At 49.5% G+C, this 20469-nt stretch overlaps 1 protein-coding gene and 1 long non-coding RNA gene across 11 annotated transcripts in view; one reads left to right on the forward strand and one right to left on the reverse strand.

Moving 5' to 3' along the window:
• LOC111095570 lies at window positions 1-14526 on the reverse strand. The gene is made up of 2 exons (XR_005358359.1): window positions 14106-14526; window positions 1-572 (listed from the first exon to the last, which is right to left on the reverse strand). It is a non-coding gene; the product is annotated as an uncharacterized LOC111095570 (long non-coding RNA).
• Window positions 8720-20469, forward strand: part of EBF1 (EBF transcription factor 1) — a 392195-nt gene continuing 380445 nt past the window's right edge. For 7 of the 10 annotated variants that reach the window (XM_038534887.1, XM_038534891.1, XM_038534888.1 and 4 more), the window contains exons 1-5: window positions 8720-8959; window positions 15556-15674; window positions 17781-17937; window positions 18480-18543; window positions 19189-19244. In XM_038534887.1, coding sequence (XP_038390815.1) covers window positions 8735-8959; window positions 15556-15674; window positions 17781-17937; window positions 18480-18543; window positions 19189-19244 — 621 coding nt within the window. In that variant the 5' untranslated portion in view covers window positions 8720-8734. Of the gene's footprint in view, window positions 8960-15540; window positions 15675-17780; window positions 17938-18479; window positions 18544-19188; window positions 19245-20469 lie in introns of those variants that run through there. The other 3 variants (XM_038534897.1, XM_038534895.1, XM_038534896.1) reach the window with 1 other exon arrangement.

Consider the following 20469-nt stretch of genomic DNA (forward strand, 5'->3'; position numbering starts at 1 on the left):
CTGAATTGATTGTTCTTTATTTTTTACAAGAGAAGTTAAGAATAATGAGGTAAGAAGAATGGCCATAAAGTATATATCATAGAAAAGTTGTTTCCTCGTCTTGTGGTTTACATCAGCGGTGATGAAGTTGACATAGGGGATAGAGTGAATGTCGTGAGCATTTTCAGGGCCCCGGGCAGAGGTGTTTAGCAATGACAAGGGCTTCTTGCTTCAGATTGTGCAAGAAACCAGACAAATTCTACCCGTCTTGACTCCATAGCTTTCAGATGATCCACCTCAAATTCTAGAGACTTGAGGTTCTGAATGGCCCTTGAGTAGCTGACTCAAGTCATCTTGCCTGAGTTTTCCACATTGGCTTTGCCCATATACTCAGAGGGGAAAGTATATTTCTCTTCAGAGTCAGCACAGCAGAATGGTGAAGAGAGCAATGTGAGCTCCAGGGTGGTTGAGGATCAAATATTGACTTCACCACTTACTGCCTTTGGAACTTGGACAAGCTCCCCAATTTCTCTGTATCTCAGTTTCTTCATTCGCTCGTGGAGAATAATGACTATTTCCACTCCATAGATTTGCTGTGAGGAATAAATGAGATCATAAATGGAGAGAATTCAAACAGTCATTGGCATATAAGACATGCTCAACAAATGTTTGATATTAATATTCAGACTAGAGAAATATTTTGCACAGGTTTGGTTAACTCACCTGGGGAGAGTCATATTCTTGAGAGAGAGTTTTGAATATAGTTCAGAAATAATTAAATGCCTTCCTTGATTGAAATAGAAAGGCAATTAAGACAATGAAGCATTTTTCTCTGTATTATCTAGGACATATTTTTCTCATTTTCTTTGTGTAATGGGAAAATTTGAAACGCACACAGAATGGTGACAAATTACTCATCCTGAGGTTAATTGTTCCCCAACAAATACATTTCAAGTAAGGAAGGTGGATAAGATTCCAGAGGCTGCAGAATCCAACTTTTGATAGCATGATGTTTGGGACTCAGGCAGGCCTAGATATAGGATATTTCCAACATATGATTTTGGAAAAGTTTTTTAACCCCTCTGAGTCTCAGGCTCCCTGATTATAAATTAGGAGTAAAAATACCAAGCTGCAGGTTTGTAGGTGACCAGCATAGAGTGCCATTACATAGTAGCTGAGCAAAAACCCAAAGATGACTTTGCAACATGTTCCAGAGACTTAATGTAAGCGGGAGCAAATTGTTCTCAGAAAGCAAACCTATTAACCAAGCAAACTGTCTCCCAAATGTGTCTGGTTAACTGGAAGGGGGCACAAAACAATTCAGATATGCATCTAGGTACATTTAGGTGGTGAGATGGAGAGAGGTGACAGTGACAACTTGGAATCTCATAGATTGCATGATATGCATGCTCCAAGCAGACGATTATCTGATGGCATTTTATTTATCTCACTCACGTATTGGGAAGGTTCTATGACAAATGAGTAAGTGTGTTCTCAAAGGAATGTGGGGATGAAGAGGAAATCTATTATTTATAGAAAGCCATCTGTGTGATGGGGTATTATATCTGTTGGTCTAGAGTGAAATCTGGCACTGGGTCTGGTGCATGGAAGGTGAGGAGAAGCCGAAGAAAGTGGTAAACCACTCTTGGTAGGTGGTAGCACTCTTGGATTGCTAGGTGGCAGGTTTCATAAGCAAGGGAACTTCCATATGAGGCTCGTCTGGGGAGCTCACAAGACAAGTAAATCTCTGCATCCACCCACCTGAGCCTTAAAAGCTTATACAGAGGCCTTAATTGGGTTCAGTCACATACACAGTCCAGACGGTCTCAACAGCACATTGTTGTCTTAAGACTGCATCCTTGAAAACAGTTCCCATTGAGGGAATGTTGGGCAAAATGTACAGTCGAAGCACAGGAGAGGATGAGGATGAGGAGCTTCTGATTGCGTAGGGGCAACTGATAGGTCAACCTGAGGTCACATGAAGTTGAATACTCCAGCAGTATCGGAGGACTCAGTTAATGCTGAAATACCCTTAAATCTCAATGACTTTTCATAATAGAAGTTTATTTCTTGCTTGAATAAAGTTTATTACCCCATGCAGTCACTTAAGGACCAGATTCCTTCTACCTTGTGATCCTGACATATTCTAGAGTAGGGTCAGCCAACTATGGCTCATGGACCAAATTTGATCTAAAGTTTTGGTAAACCTTTTTTATTTTATTTTTTTGTAAATAAAGTTGTATGGGAACACAGCCATATTCATTGATCATGCATAACCTGTGCTTTGTAGCTGCTTTCACTCTAAGATGGCAGAGTGAAGTACTTGCAACAGGGATTCTATGGCTCATGAATCATAAAATATTGCCTATCAGGACCTTTACAGAAAACATTTGCTGAGCCTTGCTCTAGAGCATTGGACTCTTGTGTTGGATTTTCTGATTCAGCTCACAGAAGTAGGAGGAAGAGGCATGAAAGACTATGTGGGAGGTTTTTATGAACTATGGAAATGACTTCCATCAATCCCACCTACGTGTTTTTGGCCAGAACTCAGCCATATAGCCATAGTGGCTGCTAGGGAAGCTGAGAAATGAGGTCTAATGGTGGCCCTGAAGGAAAACACACAGCAATTCTGCACAGAATGGTACTGCTCTAGAGTCTTCCATTCACTCTGTCCTCTTTGTTCTTCAAAAGAACTGTTAAGTTCAGCTAAGTCATTACAAATAAGTTATTTAAAAAATTAAGCACCACCAGACTTACCTGAATAATTACCTTAAAACTGAGTGCTGACTCTAAATTTCTTTCTTTTTTTTTTTTAAAAGATTTTATTTATTATCATGAGAGATACAGAGAGAGGCAGAGACATAGGCAGAGAGAGAAGCAGACTCCATGCACAGGTTCTGATACAGGATTTGATCCCAGAACTCCGGGATCACATCCTGAGCAGAAGGCAAACGCTCAACCGCTAAGCCACCCAGGCATCCCTGACTCTAAATTTCCAAGCTCAAATTTTAGTTTGTGCTTATTGGTGCCAACAGTGATTCCTAACTGTCATAGGCTGGAAAAAAAAGGGACAGATCAGGACTCCTGGGGTGTGATCCCAAAGTCCGGGGATCGAGTCCCACATCTGGCTCCCTGCATGGAGCCTGCTTCTCCCTCTGCCTATATCTCTGCCTCTCTCTGTGTTTCTCTCATGAATAAATAAATAAAATCTTTTTTTTTTTATTTAAAGGAACAGAGGTGGATTTGATACTGAAATGACTCCTTTAAGCTTTTCTTATACATATGAATTCAGGAACGCTTTGAGGTAGTTTACAGAAAAATAGAAAAGTGGTAGAAGAATTGAGACATTACACAGGGCATAATTATGTAGACAGGCCATTTTCAAAAGAACCTATTTTACCAAACTCAGAACCATGTTGATATTTAAGTGGCAATTTAGTTTCTACAAAATGTTATCCAGCGTTTTATAGTTTTCATTTATAAATCTTTGGTTTTGTGCAGTTTTTCTTTTTCATTAACTTTGTAATTTGATTTCACAGTTGTTCAAATGTTATCTGCATAAAGAATGTGTCCGTAGTTTTATACCTGTGCTTCTGTAAGATAGTAAAATTAATTTAAATAAAAACATGAGAGATCCAGAAGGTATTTTCATTCTAAAAGTTAATTGCATATAACTCAAATTTATAAGAGTCCACCCATGAGAGATAGCTCTCTTTTACAAAATATTTAAATTTGAATTAGGAAACTGTACCAGTCAGGACAGACTATGTAAAGCTGCAATAACAAACATGCCCCAAGTCCTAGTGGCTTAACCATTTATTTACATTAAATCTATTGCATATTGCTAAGGAATTCTGTTCATTGTGGTCATGACAGCAGGACCCAAACTGATGGAGCTACCCTCAGAAACCCTCTGTTTAGCAGAGCGAGTCCTCTGGGGGCGGTTCTCTCACCTTTAAGTAAATGCTGTGGCTCAAGTAAGTCAGGTGATCACACCTACCTTCAAGGAGAGGACTACAATCTTTCTGGGTGCCCAGAGAAGAGAGAAATCAGGAATTGGTTGACAGAAACAATGTCTGCATCTTCTGTAAAGGAGTGCCCTGTGGCCTGGTTTCAACCCTCTCTATTCCCCAGTAAAGTTGCAGACTGCTTTCTTAATTTCATAGGCAATGTGGCTCCTGGGCTATAGCCAAGCTTTGCTGCTGGTGAGCCACATGGCATGGGCAAATCTAAACCTCAGCTCCTCCTTGGTGAAATGGGGGAGAAATGTCAGTTGCATGGTTCCTTGAGAGGAATCAAAGCAATAACTGATGTGAAACCTCTTTGTCAGCTGTAAATTATTATCCAAATGAAGGTAACAGTATTGTTTCTGGCAATCAGTCATGCCACACTAAGGATAAGGAACAGATAGTAATGATTTCACCCTATAGCACTTGCCACACAATCAATATTTTATCACACAAGTTTCCTGAAAATTCACAAGAAATTTCCTTAGGTCAGATAATGAAAACTGAAAAGAATAATTCTCGAATAAAAGTAAATTTTCCCTCTTAGCTGGAAAGTGACAAAGCATTTTACATGGCCTCAAATCTATATGGCCCACTTTTCTACAAAATTGAGGTTGAAGAAAAAAAGCACTATCTATCTTGCCCAAGAAACAGTTAAGTTAGCATCAGCATGAAAAAAAAATTTTAATGTCTGACAAAATAGTGCTGAGGATAGAAACACAAGACAATTCTTATACTGTAGCATCAACTCCTGAAACCGATATCACCTGAATATCTCAGAATTCCAGCTTAGTAGAACAGGATGGCATCCTGAACATAATCATGCCTCACACTTTTATTTTCCAGTTGAAGAAATTATGGTCTAAAAAAGTGAAATAACTTTCCCTAGGTCATGTTCCTGAAATATAAGTTGATTAGCCAAATATTTTTCACTTTCATCATCCTGAAGTTATGGAAATGAACACACCGAAGGAACAGATGTTTCTCTGTCCGCTCATACAATTGCTAATAAAATTTCTTCAAATCAGAGCTTATGGCCTACCCTTCACTGTGTATCTGCAGGCCGGCAAAGGGCCCCCTGGAAATTCCTGGGGAGGTCCAGCAATGATTCTGAGATTCCTTTTCAGTACTTCTAAAATTCAGTTGTCTTCCCCATTTCAGAGTTTTCTTTTTTTTTTTTTTCTTTTTTTTTTTTTTAATTTTTATTTATTTATGATAGTCACAGAGAGAGAGAGAGAGAGGCAGAGACACAGGCAGAGGGAGAAGCAGGCTCCATGCACCGGGAGCCCGATGTGGGATTCGATCCCGGGTCTCCAGGATCGCGCCCTGGGCCAAAGGCAGGCGCCAAACCACTGCGCCACCCAGGGATCCCCCCATTTCAGAGTTTTCTACATGATGTTTTGACCCACAGGAAATGTGTGAATTACATAAGAAAGTGAGATATAGGCTTCTAGTTGAATAAATTGCATTATCTGATTATTTAATTAGATATGGAAGTCTTTCACTCTAGGAGAAGAATTTTAACATTGTCAAGAGAAAGAAAGAAAGAAAGAAAGAAAGAAAGAAAGAAAGAAAGAAAGAAAGAAAGAAAGAAAGAAAGAAAGAAGAAAGAAAGAAAGAAAGAAAAGAAAAGAAAAGAAAAGAAAAGAAAAGAGAAGAAAAAAGATGAGTTACCTTCCTAGGCATATTAGTCAGGAAAGGCTCAGTTATGCTGCCATAAAAAAAAAAAAATCTCTGGGACTTACAAAAGATTATTTCACATTCATGTTAAGTGTTCACTGTGGGCTAGAGGGGTTCTACTCCATGTTATCTTTGCAAAGAGTGGCAGGCTGAAGGAAACTCCATATGCCTGCAACCATGGCAAGGGGAAGGGGATTGGGTGAATTGCACATTGGTTCTTAAAGCTTTTACCTCTAAATAACACATATGACTGATGCCTCCTCATTTATCAAAACAAACCAGGTTTAGTATTTAATATTCTTCTAAATGCAGAAGAATCAGAATACTCTACTCTCACTATGCACCTGGAAGAAGGAAAGCCATAATTTTGGTGAGCATCTCTAGTGGCTACCATATTAAAAATAAAGAAGAAAAGAAAACAGAACAGACACGGCCCCCTCCCCAAACTGTGGGAAACAGTGTCTCGCTGTCAATATGACTCAAATCCCCAATCAAGGGTAATAAAATATCTGTCAGCTGTACAATAAAATCTCAACACATTAATTTGCTGCAGGTGAAGCTTCCTGAATTCATTTCTTCATCTGCAGAAAAGAGTATTGCATAGAATGGGAAGCAGGTACAAATGAACTAAAATAAATTGGGGTTGGGATAAAGTTTCTGGAAATGCATTGTGGGTCAGTGACATGGGGAGACACATTTATGCCTTTTGTGGATTTTATCAGACTCTTTTTGCTTATTTATAAGATAACTATACTGGTTAATAGTCTTTCTAAAATAATTTGTTAGTAAGAAAGTTATAACCTGACCAGACAGAAAAGTTCATTTTCACTTAAACTGCTGATAGTGGTAATTATTTAATGAATCATTTTAGAAAGAAACCCCAAACCTCTAAAACAGCCTTTTTGGGAAACATCTAATGTCTGGAATATGTTGAAACAACCCTCATTTGTTTTTTATTTGGGTACAATCATTTGCTTAGATACATATTTTTAAACCTTTAGTGTATTACTAGCAGCAAAGTGTTTCAAGTGGGGAAAACTCAAACCAGCTCAGAATGTCCCCTAAATTAAAAAATAGAGTTTTGTACTTTCCAGAATAATAAGCACTTTTATAGTGTTTCTTTAAATCTTTCTTGGTAAAAAGCTACAAAGCAGGAGGAAAGGGTGAGAGTCAAAGCCTGCTGATTTACTGTTTAATTATATCTTTCCCCCCTGCCCCTTAAAATTTTATAACAGAGCAGGGTTAACATTAACACCCCAACCACAATAAACTAAACATATTTTATTACATACTTTATGTCCAAGATGAAAATGAAGATATAATAGTGAGATAATTTTATGCAGAGGTATGGTGAATTCTGTGTGACTAGAGGTAAGTTAATTTTGTGTTCTGCACTTCAGTTTTTAAAACTATCCTTAATAAATATATGAATAGCCAACTTTTACTGAGTATTGATTACAGTACTAGGGCTTATATAAAATACCTCCCGTTTTTTCCTCATTTAATACAGCTAAACATATTTCTAAAAATGAGGAAATTGAGGATGAAGTGACTTGACCAAGGTTATCTAGCTCATTAGTAGTGGAATACCTTTTTGGGATAAATCATTGTGGTACCATTTCAATCAAGGTATCTGATAAGTGCAGTGTTTTTCTAGCTCAACTCTCCTGGAGAAGAAAAAAAATTATATTGGCCGTGGTACACTTATTCGTAAATATATCAATGCCCACTCTGTGCCTGGTCCTGTCTTAAAGCCTGTGGCTATAAAGCCGAGTAAGTCTGCAAGGCATAGAGGTTAAAAAAAGAGAGAGAGAGAGAGATTAAGACATATCAGACAGGCAGACTTGGGTTGGGCTCTGCAAAGCAACCTTAGACAGGAACGGTCTAGCCTCATCTGGAAACTGGGGAATTTATATTGATGTTTACTCCACAGTTATGCTGGGAAAATTAAGCGAGATAATGAGTAAAGTGGGTGGCATAGCACATTGCATTCATGAGATGCTCCTTAGAGCATCCTTAGTGCATTCGTTAACACCAGGTTTTATTGTTATTATCGTTGCTAAGACGCAGAAAATACTGTAGGTGAGCTCCCTGATCAGGGAGGGGAAAGAGATACTTGAACAAGATTTCCTGTCCAATGTGATAAGAGCACCAGAGAAATCAGGGACCGGCACGAATGACTGCACAGGCCGGGTTTGCAAAGGTTTCGTGAAGGAAGTGAACTTTGGGCTCGTGCTTTTAGAGACAGCAGAATTTCTCCAGGTGGACCGGGGGGTGGGCATTCTGGTCGTGTCCGGACGCGCTCAGCGAGGTGTGTTTGCGGAATCTCAGGGCTCCAGCGGAGTGGAACGTTCCAGTGCGGGGGAAAGAGGAGCGGCGAGAGCGAATGGAAAACCAACCGGTACTGGGAATCTGGGGGGGCTGCGCCGGGAAAGGCTCTGCCCCGGGAGGCAGCGACGGGAGGGAGGCTGGGGATCGCGAGGTGGCGCTGTGGCTCCATGTAAGGGAGGACTCGGCGGCGCGCGGGCGGCCTCCGAGAGGCGGGGAGGGCTGTGTCGGTGGCTGTGGCACCATCTTCATCAGCCACCAAGTCGTGACGGTGATGGAGATGATACAAACATAAGCAAATAACCCGGAAGCGGTCTCTTTCGGGACACACGGCATCAATAATCAGAAACTGTCCGCGAGGAACAATTAGGAGCTGGGAGCTGCCCAGCAGGGACCCCTGCGAGCGCGGTCCCGGTAATTGGCGCGCCCGGGTGGGAACCGGCCTCTCCAGCCCGCAGCCGGGCCGGGCGCTCACCCTCCGCGCCGGGCGCGCCCCGTGGAAGGCTCCCCGCTCCCCGCAGGCGCAAGGAGCAGCAGTGTCGCCTCCCGCCTTGGGGAGCCCGGTCCGCACACCTGCCTGCGCCTTTCCTTTCCTCTCACGGGACCTGAGATTTTGGGGACTTCTTGGCTAGGTTTCACATGCACACATGGACAAACGAACCACGTGTGAGCTCAGGCTCGCACAAAAGTGTACGATGCTCCTGCACACATAGTGTTCCTCGACACGCACACCCACTCACATGTATGACACACGTCTCCACGTAACACATGCACCCACTCTACACAGGCTCACGTGTACTCACGCTTGCGTGCAACAATCCTGCTCGACCAAGTGCGCGCTCTCCCTGGCACACTCGCACTACCCAGGCCCACAAATATGCAGCCACTCTTTATACAAAGTTGCACGCTCACATCACCCTCATCTCGCATCTCGACGGCCGACAAAGACCTCGAAGGGTCGAACGGTGAGTAAATAACTAATGGAGTGTGCTTCAGAGAACATGCAAGTGCGAACTTTCTGTGACCCGGGCATCTCGAGCTCCTCTGCTAAACTTCCCTTTCCTTATCCTACCTTCCGGGAGCAAGTAGGCCTGCGTCTCCCTCCCTCCGCCAAAACCTCGCAGGCCTCAGTTTCTTCTTTTTGAGTCTGCACTACTGAAGAGATGCTAATTTCTAAACAATCCGGTTGCTCCCTTCTCGATTCCTGGGCCCCCTTTCCGCAGCAGGGGCGGGGGCCCTTCGCTGATCCTACTCCAAGCGAGACGGTAGGAGGTTGGTGGGGGAAGGGCCAAGGGCGGGGTATGGGGCGCGCCCCAGGATAGCCTGGGATTAGGAGACCCTTTCCCGCGGTGTCCCCCACTGTACTCCCCGGCTCAGTATAATTTTAGTTTTTCGCTGTCTACGGTCAGGCTAAGGCCACATGGTCTTCCTCTATTAAAGCGCATTCGCGGGTGTACAGATCTTTGCCCTCTGATGGGCGTCGCAGGCATCCCCGAAAAGTCTTGTTTAGTCAGGAGGAATTAGACGACTCTGCAGGCGCCAGGAGCTCTAAGACGTCAGCTGGGACTGGGAGAAGCGGCTGACTGGAGGTCACATAGCGCTCGCGGCAGGGCCAGGGCTGGGGTTAGCAGCACCCTGGTGTGCCCTGTCTGGGACTGCCCGGAGACACGCGTGCGGGTGTCTGCCCGAGGGGATGCGCTCCCAGGGTAGCACTGGAACTTTTCAGGACAGGTTTCCCCTCCTCCGTCCCTTCGGCTGCCTGCCCTCGGAAAGCAACCAGCGCCCAAGCTCCTTTGTCATGCGGGTTACCCGGGGGCTCGAGGGCCGTGGAGATCTGCCCTGGAGGCGGGGCGGGGTTGGCGGGGGGCGGGGGGGGGGCAAGGGCGCACCAGGGCAAACTCCAGAGATAAAGTGCCACCGCGGCTGGGTGGCTGGTTTGGATCCTAGGCCAAGGGCACAGACTGGGGAAATCTGGGCTCGGCGTCTTTATTTGCAGTGAGGCTGGACAGGTGGTTTCTTTTCAAACATGAGACGTCAGTTTCCTCACCTGTAAAATGGGGGGTGGGGGTGGGATCTTACCTGCCTTCTTTGTCTTGTGGGAATTCAGTGAGTTTATGCCCGTAAAGCCTTCAACAAATGTTATCTATTATTATCTGGGGACCGCCCCAGGGGAAACCCGAGAGAGTCCGCAGGCTGGATCCGGGAAAGATTTGTTCGAGCTTCTCGCCCCAAACCCTTGTCCTAGCCGTCCGTGGGTGTCTTTGTTCCTCTCTAGGCTCAGTTTCCCTGTCTGCACTCGTGGGGAGACGCGGGCTCCCGGGGACTGGAGCTGTCCGTCTGGCTGGGCGAGCAAGCCCGGCCGCCTCTGCAGCACGGGGGGGTCTGTAAGAGGAATCGGGGTCCGCGGGAATGCCCCTTCCCCCTCTGCGGCTCGCCGGCGAAGGCCGGGGGCCTGGAGGCAGGACAGACGGATGGCCGGTGGCACCGCGGCCTGCTGCTCTCCGCCGCTCTCCCAGGGCAGCAGGGAAAGGTCTCCGAGGGTAGCGGCAGGTTCCGCGCGCGGGTGGCGGGGCCACTCCGGTCGGCCTCCGGCTGCGCCTCGGGAGCCCTGCAGGCTGCGCCCCGCTCAGCTCCTCCATTTCCCAGGGACCCGCGGCGCCACCACCCCGCGCCTTGCCCTCGGGCCGCCCGCGCTTTGGCCCCTGCCCACCCCCGCGGCCGCGAGCCCAGGCCGCCAGCCCACGCCTTCAGGGCGGCCGCACGCGGTGGAACTGCAGCCTCTGGCCTCCGTCGCCCCATCTTTCCCTTCCCCTTCTCCCCAGCCCCGAAGGAGGGGTCTTGTCTTCCGTCTCCCTCTAAGCCGACTCTGATTAGCCGCCGGGGGAAGGGGGGCATTTCCCGGGGCAGGCGGCCCTTCTGGGGGCGCGTCTTCGTAAGGAAAACAGACGGAGGGGATTTTCTAAGCGACAGGTCCCGAGTCTGGCCTCCTGGGGGCGGGCGAGCCGAGAAGATTCCCTCTTTCCCCGGGACGTCCCGCTAGTTCTAGCTCGGCGCTATTTATCTCCTTTCTACTCTGTTTTTTTTTTTTTTTGGGGGGGGGGGGTCGGGAGGGGGGAACGGGCACGCGTGTGTTCCCACCTGCACCTCCGGGAAGTTACTGGAGCAACTGATGCCCTCCGGGAAACGGAATGCTTTCCCCAGACTTCTGAGGCTTGGGACAGCCGAGAGTGAGAAGCTTCCAAAGTTCGAGGTGGAGGAGGGGTCTTGCCGCCGGGTCTGAGCTTCCTCCTGCGCGGGGAGACCCTGGGGCCTGCGGGGCCTGCCTACTGTTTGGCGCAATGGAGACGGAGGGGGTGGGCGCCAGCCCTCCCTTCGGAAGAAACCCTGAGAAGCTCAGCGGGACGCTTAACTCCAGAGGAAATATCAAGCCTTTCCAATCGCTTCCTCCACATAAAAATGCATCTTGCTGTACATTTTTCTTATGCACTGGTTCCCCCCACCCCCATGATTTTTTCCCCTCCCTAATTCTGCAGATCTGGACAAGGCCTGGAAATCTGCATTCCCCTCATCAGATTAGGCTGATGAGCAGGATTTGGGGATTACTGTTATAAGCCACTCTCAAGTCATAGCACAGGTATTCTGCAAAGGCTGGCCAGTGCTAGAGTACAGTATTTTTCTTTACAGGAGAAGTGAGGATGAAAAACTGAAAAGATGAAGTCGGTCTCAGTGTAACTTCACACTACCCCTCCACACACCTGCTTGGCCTTCTGGAGGTGATGCTAAGCTCACATGAGGGAAGATGAACAAGTGTTTAGGCAGTTTTTCAAAGTTTAAAGTTGCAATTGCTATTCAATATTCACCAGCAGAAATCCACAAAAACTTACTACTCTGCTGGCCGGGGTGTTGTTCCCAGTTTTCTATCACCCTCTCAGTCTTTTCTAGCTTCTTGTTAGCTTCCCACCTACTTAAACATCTATTACTGGGTGAGAAAGCCAGGTTCAAAGCACTAGGACACCCAGAAGAAAAGCTCTGAATACACTCTGGCTGATTAAATGACAGTTGCTCACTATCCCAGGTTGAGGTATCTGCTGCTTCTACAAGGCCGAAAGGAATCAGTGTGATCAGAATATTCCTGCCCTCTTTTGTTTTTCCCTCCTTCTAGGGCCAGGGAGATGTGGAGATTGCCGCCCTCTTATTTAGTTTCTGGAGGTTACCTACGGGGGGGGGGGGGGGGGGGGAGGGCAGGAATCAGGCTGCTGAAGTCTTCTTTCTCCTGGCCAATTTCTGTTTTGGAACAGGCCCCTCAACAAACACATCACTGAGTGCAGAGTGCTCCTTAATTCTGTCCGACCCCCCTAGAAATCCATCTATTGTATGCTTCACACTGATCTTGATCCTCACAGTGGCTGTGTCTCTCCTTTCTCTGGCACCTTTGCTGCTCCCCTTTGGCGGTGATCTGACCCCCACCATAGTGTGTGTTGCCCATCACTGGGGTATGTAGTCACTAGACTCAACTTGGAGTCCTGAATATAGATCACTGGCAGGTAAAATGGAGGCTCAGGCAATTAAGGAGAGGGAGGCTTGAGTCTTTTGCTATGGCTATCTGGGGCTCATTGATGGAAGGGTACCCTCTGCTTCCTGGTTCCCCTTTCCTGAAGGATCCCCTCAGAGAAGGCAGGGGATGGTCCAGGCAGGGATAGGGATTGGCTCTGGGGACTCTGGGCCTTGGGGGTTAAGCTTGGAGCTTTGGGAAGTTTTCAGCAGGCCCAGTTTCAATTATGCATTTAAAATCTATAGAGATGGAGAAGGTCCAACTCCCCCTTTCTCCTCCCCACAAACCTATAATCCTTCCAATCTCACCACCAACATAACCATCCTGAACACGTGCTGTGTGCCAGGAACTCTGGTAGACGCTATGGGGATCCTGATAGTTGCAGACAGATCTCTTCAGGAGTGTCTTGGTGGAGATCAAATGAATTATTAATTATTACCAGGGACACAGTACCCAGTACATTAGCGATCCAAATTAAATGGTATGAGAGCTGGGCAGGCTTTATGCACAAAGATAAAGTAGTGTTTAAGCACAGTGGCCATGTACTCGCAAGCCTGAAATAGTCTTTTTTTCCTGGTACAGGAATCAGGAAGTGGTTCTCACTTTCCTGCTCTGCCAAGAGCACAAAGTGAAATTCTTGCCTGTCTCCATCCATTCAACTTGGGCATGTGCACTGTTCCGTCACTGACCCCATGAGCTTCCTAAATCAAAGGGCCAAGGAAGGCCAGCAGAAAGGGGACCTGGATTTCTGGCAGAGAATTTCCCCCAAGGAGTCCTTAGCAGATTTGGCTGCAGTCACAGGGAGTTCCTTTGAGGGCAATGAAACAGAAGTTCACCATGTGCTTATTAGAGGTTACAACCTGCTAAAAAATGATGGGGCACATTACCCAGAAACTTCTAGCTATTTTGTTTGCTAGCCACAAGCATATATACAGAAAGGTCTGAGGTAGGAAATTATTTCTCCCTCTTTCTCTCCTATCCCCACTCCCCACCTTCTTAACTCAATCTCTCTCTTTCTGGACAACTGGCAGGAGTAGAAGTTGGGGAGGGGTGTTCAAGTCCCCCATTTTAACACAAAGGATGAGGAACAGAGAAATCCTACAACAAATAACCAACTAATCTGAGACGTTGTTGCTTTGGTAGTTATTCAAAAGAAAAAAAAAAACCATTTTGGGGTAGGGGGGGAGGGGGGAGGGGTTGGGAGTTGAATCTGAATAAATTTTAAGACGCCTCCTGATACAACTCGAGTGACAGCATTCAGTCCACCGTTTACATATCCCGGAGATTACTCGAGATAAGTGAGCTTGTTGAGGATAATGCCTAATACCGCGGGCTCGAGGCTAGCGTCTGAGCGAGAACCATTTCCTAAGCCAAGCTACGGGCAGAGTCGGGGGTCCCCCTACTCTCTGGGGGCACCCACAGAGCCTCGCTTGCCGGGGCCCAGGGTCCACCCACCTCTCCCGGCGTGGAGACAAGCGCCCTCCGCGATCTCCCGCCCCGACATCGAGCACCCATTTTTCCACCCCACCACCCCCTCCTCAAAGCGAAGAGGTGGGCACCTGGGACGCGCGTCCTGCTTTTTCTGCCCGAGCTCTCCCGTCTCCTCCACTTTTGCCCCCGACGTCCCAGACCAGCGGAGCAGGACGCAGCCTCAGCCCCGGGAGGGCGCAGCCAGCGCACCGCGAGCGCGCTCAGGGCGTGGCGAGGATGCTACTCGGACCGCAACGACCAGGATGCAGACCCCAGCTCAGATCCCCGAGAGAAATATCGCCCTTCCCTTGCGTCTGTTTCCCCTCTCCAGCCCGGCTCTGCCCGACTCAGCCCAGCTCTGCCCCAGCACAGACGCCGGCGCTCAGCGATCCTGCGCTCGCCACTTTGCGAGGAACTTTGGCTAGCTCCCCTGCGCCACCCGGAGAGGGATGGTAATGAGGGAGCGTGGCCCGGCGCCGCGAGCCAGCCGGCTCTTTGCGCCCCGATTGGCTGCAGCGAGGCGGAAGGATGACGTTATGCAAATGAAGGGGCCGGCCTGCGAGGCGCGAGCCCCGCCTCCTCCCTTTGGGGTTAGTGTGCCTGTGTTTAGCTCTGGGGAGAGTCAAACTGGATTCCATAGGGAAAGCCTGCAAATCACTTCTATTTTAGCAAGGAGAAAACAGAATCTCCATCCGGCAGGGTCCACCCCTCTCTCTTTTTCCCCTCTCCTCTCTCTCTCTCTCTCTCTCTCTGTCCTTCCCCCCCTTCCTCTTTCCCTCTCTCTCCCCCCTTCCCCCCACCCCACTCTCCCTCTCTGGTGTATCTGTCTACGGCAACCAGCGTCCTCCTCATCTATACGCACTGAAAGGAAAGAAACATCTTTGGTTGGGAGAGAAGGAGGAAAAAAAAAAAAGAGAGAGAGAGAGGAAAAAACTTGCCTGGTTGTGGAAAATGACACTTGAAGTAGCAAAGCCGGCAGCGCGAGTTGAGTCTATTGTTTCTTAAATTGCCATCAGGGCTTTTTTTTTTCTTCCTGCTTCTTCAAGTGAAGGGTACCTCTACAAAAGGAAACTCCAGCCCCTCCTGTCCTCCACCGGCCTGTGATCATTACAAAAAAAAAAAAAAAAAAAAAAAAAAAAAAAAAAAAAAAAAAAAAAAAAAAAAAAAAGAAAAAAAAAAAAAGAAAAAAAAAAGCACCCAAACCAAAAATTAACCAACCAAACAACCCCCAACAGCCAAGCATACATCTCTATTTTTTTATTTTGGTCTTTTCGTTGGATTTTCCCTTCTTTTTTTTTTTTTTCTCTCCTTTTTTTTTTTTCAGGTTATCGCTCAGTTTTGAGTGAAGGTTTACATTTTTAAAAAATTTGCTTTCCAGCCCGCCTTGATCTTCTAGCGCGAGTTCATCGTCTCAAAAAAAAAAAAAAAAATCTCTGGCTGGCGTTTTTCTTTCCTTTTTTTTTTTTTTTTTTTTTTCAATATTTTCAAGGGGGAGGAGATTTTCCACAAGAAAAGGTTGTTTTCATGTTTGGGATTCAGGAAAGCATCCAACGGAGTGGAAGCAGCATGAAGGAAGAGCCGCTGGGCAGCGGCATGAACGCGGTGCGGACGTGGATGCAGGGCGCCGGGGTGCTGGACGCCAACACGGCGGCGCAGAGGTGGGTACCGCTCGGGGACCGCGGCCGGGGAGCGAGCCGCAAGCAGAGGAGCCGGGAAGCGGCGGCGGCGGCCGCTGCGGGCCGGGCCGCGCTCGGGAGTCCGCCGCTGCGCTCGGCTCGCCTCCGGGGCTCCGCGCTCCCCGGCCGCGCTGCCTCGGTCGCCTGCGGCCGGAGAGCCGCGAGCTGCCTGCGAGGAGTCCACGCTTTGCCGGCACTTTCTCCTGCTTCGCCTGTGACTGTTTTCATTTCGTTTTAAGCCAGAAGAGGCGTCTCACCAGCACGATGTTGGATATCTGTGTTTTTATGTGATTGCTCTTTCTTTCCTGGCTGGCTGTCTTCGCTTTCTTTTTCTTACTTTCTTTCCTCCTTTTCTTTTTTCTTTCTGAGGGGGGGGGGGGGGGAGCGGGGGGGGACGGCCGGGGGGGCGGGGGAGGAACCGGAGAAACGGGGGGAAGGGCGGAGTGAGGGGCCGGGCTGGACCGTTCCTTCCTTCCTCCTTCCATCCTACCTTTCTCCCTTTCTTTCTCCTTTTCTACTGCTTTCCTGTGTCTTTTCCTTTCCGTCCTCTCCTCTCTTCCTTCTTTCCACCCTCCCTTTCTTCATTCTTTCCTTCCCCTTCTTTCTTCACCCCTCCTTCCTCTCTTCTCCTTTCCTTACCTCTCTTTCTCTCCCCTTTTCTCTCTCCATGTGTCCCCAGAACCTTCTCTTAATTCCTCGGTCTGGTTCTCTGTCCCCCTCTGTCCCCCTCTCGCTAGCTTTCAGTTTTTCTCGGTCCACCGGTAGAACAGCAACTCCCAACTTTAATTCTGACATCCCCTAAAAGTCTTCTCCACCCTCTGTCACCGGTCCCTTCCAGCCCCTCTCCCACTCTCAGTTCCTGAGATGCTAGACTGTGTGGCCTGGAGGCACTGCCCTTGGAGATTGACGTGGGGGAACTTTTCTGGGCACTCTTATCACCCTTTCCGGGGACTCCTGGTCCCGAGTGAGAAATGGTCTTTTTTTTTTTCCCCAGACCACCAGCTGGGCTTGAGGGAGTAGGAGATCTGGCGGCCCCTGGCCCTATCGGGCTCGGAGAGGGCGGAAGGGGAAAAAGGAAGATGACTAATTACCTCATCCTCATCTTCTCCGGGCAGGGGACAAGTGTCTGCAACACTGTTCCCATCCCCGCTGAGTACACGGATGGGGGTGGTTAGTAGTGAGAGTGAGTTGGGTAACTGGCCTGGGAGCGAAAGAGTGCGTGTGTGTGTGTGTGTGTGTGTGTGTGTGTGTGAGCGCGCCCTTGTGTTGAGCAGGTCGGGTTGTCAGTGGCCTCCCGGCGCCCCTGGCACCCGAGCCTCCAGGTCCCCCACGGGCGCGCTCCGTTGGCACCCCTGGTCCACAGGGTTTCTGGAATGAGTGTGTGGATTTCTGTGGAACAGCGAAACTTTGTCAGGATAGGTCTTTTAAAAACACCCCCAGCTCCCGGTTCCACAGCGACCACCCCTGACAGCTCTGAGCCCCCCCCCCCCAGATCCTTTTTCTCACTTGCTTTATTCGGGGAGGGGGCATGCGGTTTCCCGAGGCCGGGCGCCCGCGCTTGGCGGGGGCACACGAGGTTTCCTGGAGGCTGGCTGCGGCTTCAAGAAGCTGAGCCTGTTCCCCATCCATCCTCACCTGCCCTCGAAGCTGAGGCGGGAGGCTCGTGGGGGCGGCGGGGACCGATTCCCCTGCTCCCCTCCTTCCAGGTTGTGAAGGACCGGCTGTATGCCGCGAACGCGGGTTCACCGCATGCACCTCCACCTTTCTGCCTTCCCACGCAGCGCGCGTCAAGTCGGAGTAAACGCTTGCAGGGTTTTATCTCCTGCGCAAAACCCAAACAAAACTTTCGCGGCTCTTCCGCGAGTTGGGGGGCGCGCCCTGTGCTCGGCGGGAGGATTGGACACGCGGGAGCACGCATGTCCGCGGCCGGGTGGGCCCGGGGCGCCGGAGGGGGCGTGTAGGGCACCCACTGGGTGCTCTGGGGGTAGAGGAGGTTGGTGTTTGACGGGCCTCCCGTGTGTAAGGGGTGACAAAGGGTCGCGCGTCGGTGTCCCGCTTAGCCGTCTAACTCTGCGTCTTTGGCCGCAGCGGGGTGGGTCTGGCCCGGGCTCACTTTGAGAAGCAGCCGCCTTCCAATCTGCGGAAATCCAACTTCTTCCACTTCGTCCTGGCCCTCTACGACAGACAGGGCCAGCCCGTGGAGATCGAGAGGACAGCCTTTGTGGGGTTCGTGGAGAAGGAAAAAGTAAGTGGGCGCAGCGCCGCTGCCCCTCGCCCCCGGCCGGGGAGCAGGCCCAGCCGCTTCGGGAGGCGCGCTCCTCGGCGAGTGCAAAGCATCCATAACACACTCCTGAGCGGGGTCCCCCAAGCCACTTCCCGTCCTGGGCGAACCCGGGCTCCTCGTCCGTGAGGTTCTGCTCCCAAAAAAGTTCGCGTGGAGCCCCAGAGCTGGAGAGAGGCGAGCCCGGCTTCGCACTCCAGAGTCAAGGGCGCCCGGGATGAACCCGCCCTCGAGCGCGCCACCACGCGCGGCTCCTGCCTCTGCTGGCCCAGGCCCGAGCCCCCAGGCCCCACGGAATTTTCTGGAAGGGAAGAGGGAGCAGTAAGGGTCGGGAGGGCGGCAGAGGGATCACAGGTGGCCGCAATTTCTGCTGCTCCCGGGCCTGCCCGGTTCCCCGGCTGGGGGTCCGGTCCTTGGGAAAGTTGCCTCGAAGTCGGTCCACACTCGCTCACGCCGACCTCTTTCCTGCGTCTCTTGTTGTGTCTTTGCGTCCTGCTGCAACCCAGGAAGCCAACAGCGAAAAGACCAATAACGGGATTCACTACCGGCTCCAGCTCCTCTACAGCAATGGTGAGGCTCGGGTCGGGTCCGCGCCGGCACCCTGGGGCCCTGGGTGAGGGCAGGGTGCGCGGGAAGATCCAAGCGGACCAGAGCCCCGAGCACGCGCAGCCGTCCACGGTCCTCGGGGTCACCGGGCCTCTCCTAAGTTTCGCCTAAGGAGGTTTCACCCGAGGAGGCCCCGAGGAGCCGGAAGGCGGCCGTAGCGGGCTCGCGCATACCTGGGGCCAGGTGTGCAGGCCTGGCCCTCGCAGGGGCCATTTCTCTCCTCCTCCCATTCCTAAGGCCTGTTTCCTTGGCTTAGCCCCGACTCCAGGCCTTGAGTCCTTTGGGCTGGGCTGGGCTGGGCTGGGGTGGGGGGCTCGTGGCCTTGATGGCTCCCGGAGAGCGCGCAGAGGGGCTCCCATGGAGAGAAGGGAGGGTAGCCAGGTGGGGGGTCCTGCCACATTCTCAGCTGCCGCGCTTGGGGACTGGCCCCTCTCTGGACACTGGGGGACGTGGGGGTGGTGGTGTCCTGCCGGTGCTTCTCTGGGACAGTAGGCGTTGCATAAGCCTTAAAGCCCCATTCTTTGTTTTTTGTTTGTTTGTTTATTTTGCGGCAGATCCTCTCTCACTTAATTTTCTTTCGTTCCCCTTTCCCCTTCCCCTCTTCCCCAGGGATAAGGACGGAGCAAGATTTCTACGTGCGCCTCATCGACTCCATGACAAAACAAGTAAGTTTCTTAATTTCGCGCCGTGGGGTGACTCTAGGGCCTCGAAATTTGGGGAAGTCAAGAAGGTGGCTACTCTTTAGCGCGGGGTCTGGGACTTGAACTCTCGACGCCAGGGCGGACCTCAGGCCCCATTTCTCAGCGCAGCCTTCCAGGTGCGGATACACACACTAGCGTCCACCGCGTGGGGAAGATGGCTCGACGGCTCCTTCCTACCAAGGGAGACTCAGGCCTTGTGCTTTAAGACCACAGGGTCCTGAGTGGGGAGAGTAAGTGCTGAACTTCCTTTGACCCGCCGAGAAGCCCCAGGGGGCGCAAAAGGTGCCCAGGGGGCCTTGGTGTAGAGTGGGCTGAGCCTGTGAAACCCGAACCCCCTCCGGGCCTCTCCTGGGAGATACAGTGCAGGGAAGGGTGTGGGGGCGCCTAGGTAGCTTACTCAGGAGTGGTGAGATGAGCTGAGAGCGCAGATGACCCACTCCACAGATTTTTTTTTAAAGGAGGAGGTGGTAGTGGTAGTGCTGTTGGAAGAGGGAGCGGCAATTGTTAGAGAGGATATTTTGCAAAAATCCTCCTGCTTTTGCCTCCAAGTTTGGCAAGAAGCCAGGCAGCATGAGTGAGCTTGTGGTCTTAAAGGTACATAGACGGCATTTTCTTAAACTCTCCAACACGCCGGTGTCAAGCAGTATACATTAAGGTTGAGTTATGGTTTAAAAGATACAATTATGAGCCGAGTCAGAAAAGAGGCCTGACGTTTTAATGAGGCACAGGAGCCTTTTTTTTTTTTTTTTTTTTTTTTGATTTTAAGAAAAAGTTTAGTTTCAGAATTAAGTAGCTGGTTAGGTAGTTGGAAGACTTAGGCACAAAAAAGAACCCAGCTTTATTGGGTGGAGGAAAGAAGTTAGAACAAAGAGAAAAGTTATACATTGTGTACTAAAGAGGAATAAAACTTGTTTGCTTGATTGCAATTTTAAAATATTCCCTTTAAAATAAGGATAAAATAAGGGTATCCCTTCTTTCACAGATACTGACTTGGAAGTTTCAAATTATGGTACATATGCATATTTAAAAATTATTTTTAGATAAGCACGGCTTACATATGTTGTACAAAATACACATTCATAAGCTGCTGGAAGTTTTAAAATCTACTCAGCAAGAACCTTTCAATAATAGCTAATTTTGATTGTTAGGTCTCATATTTCATTGTGAACCAAGTAGAAAACATGAGGGT

Source organism: Canis lupus, chromosome 4, assembly GCF_011100685.1.
Source record: "Canis lupus familiaris isolate Mischka breed German Shepherd chromosome 4, alternate assembly UU_Cfam_GSD_1.0, whole genome shotgun sequence".
NCBI lineage: Eukaryota > Metazoa > Chordata > Mammalia > Carnivora > Canidae > Canis > Canis lupus.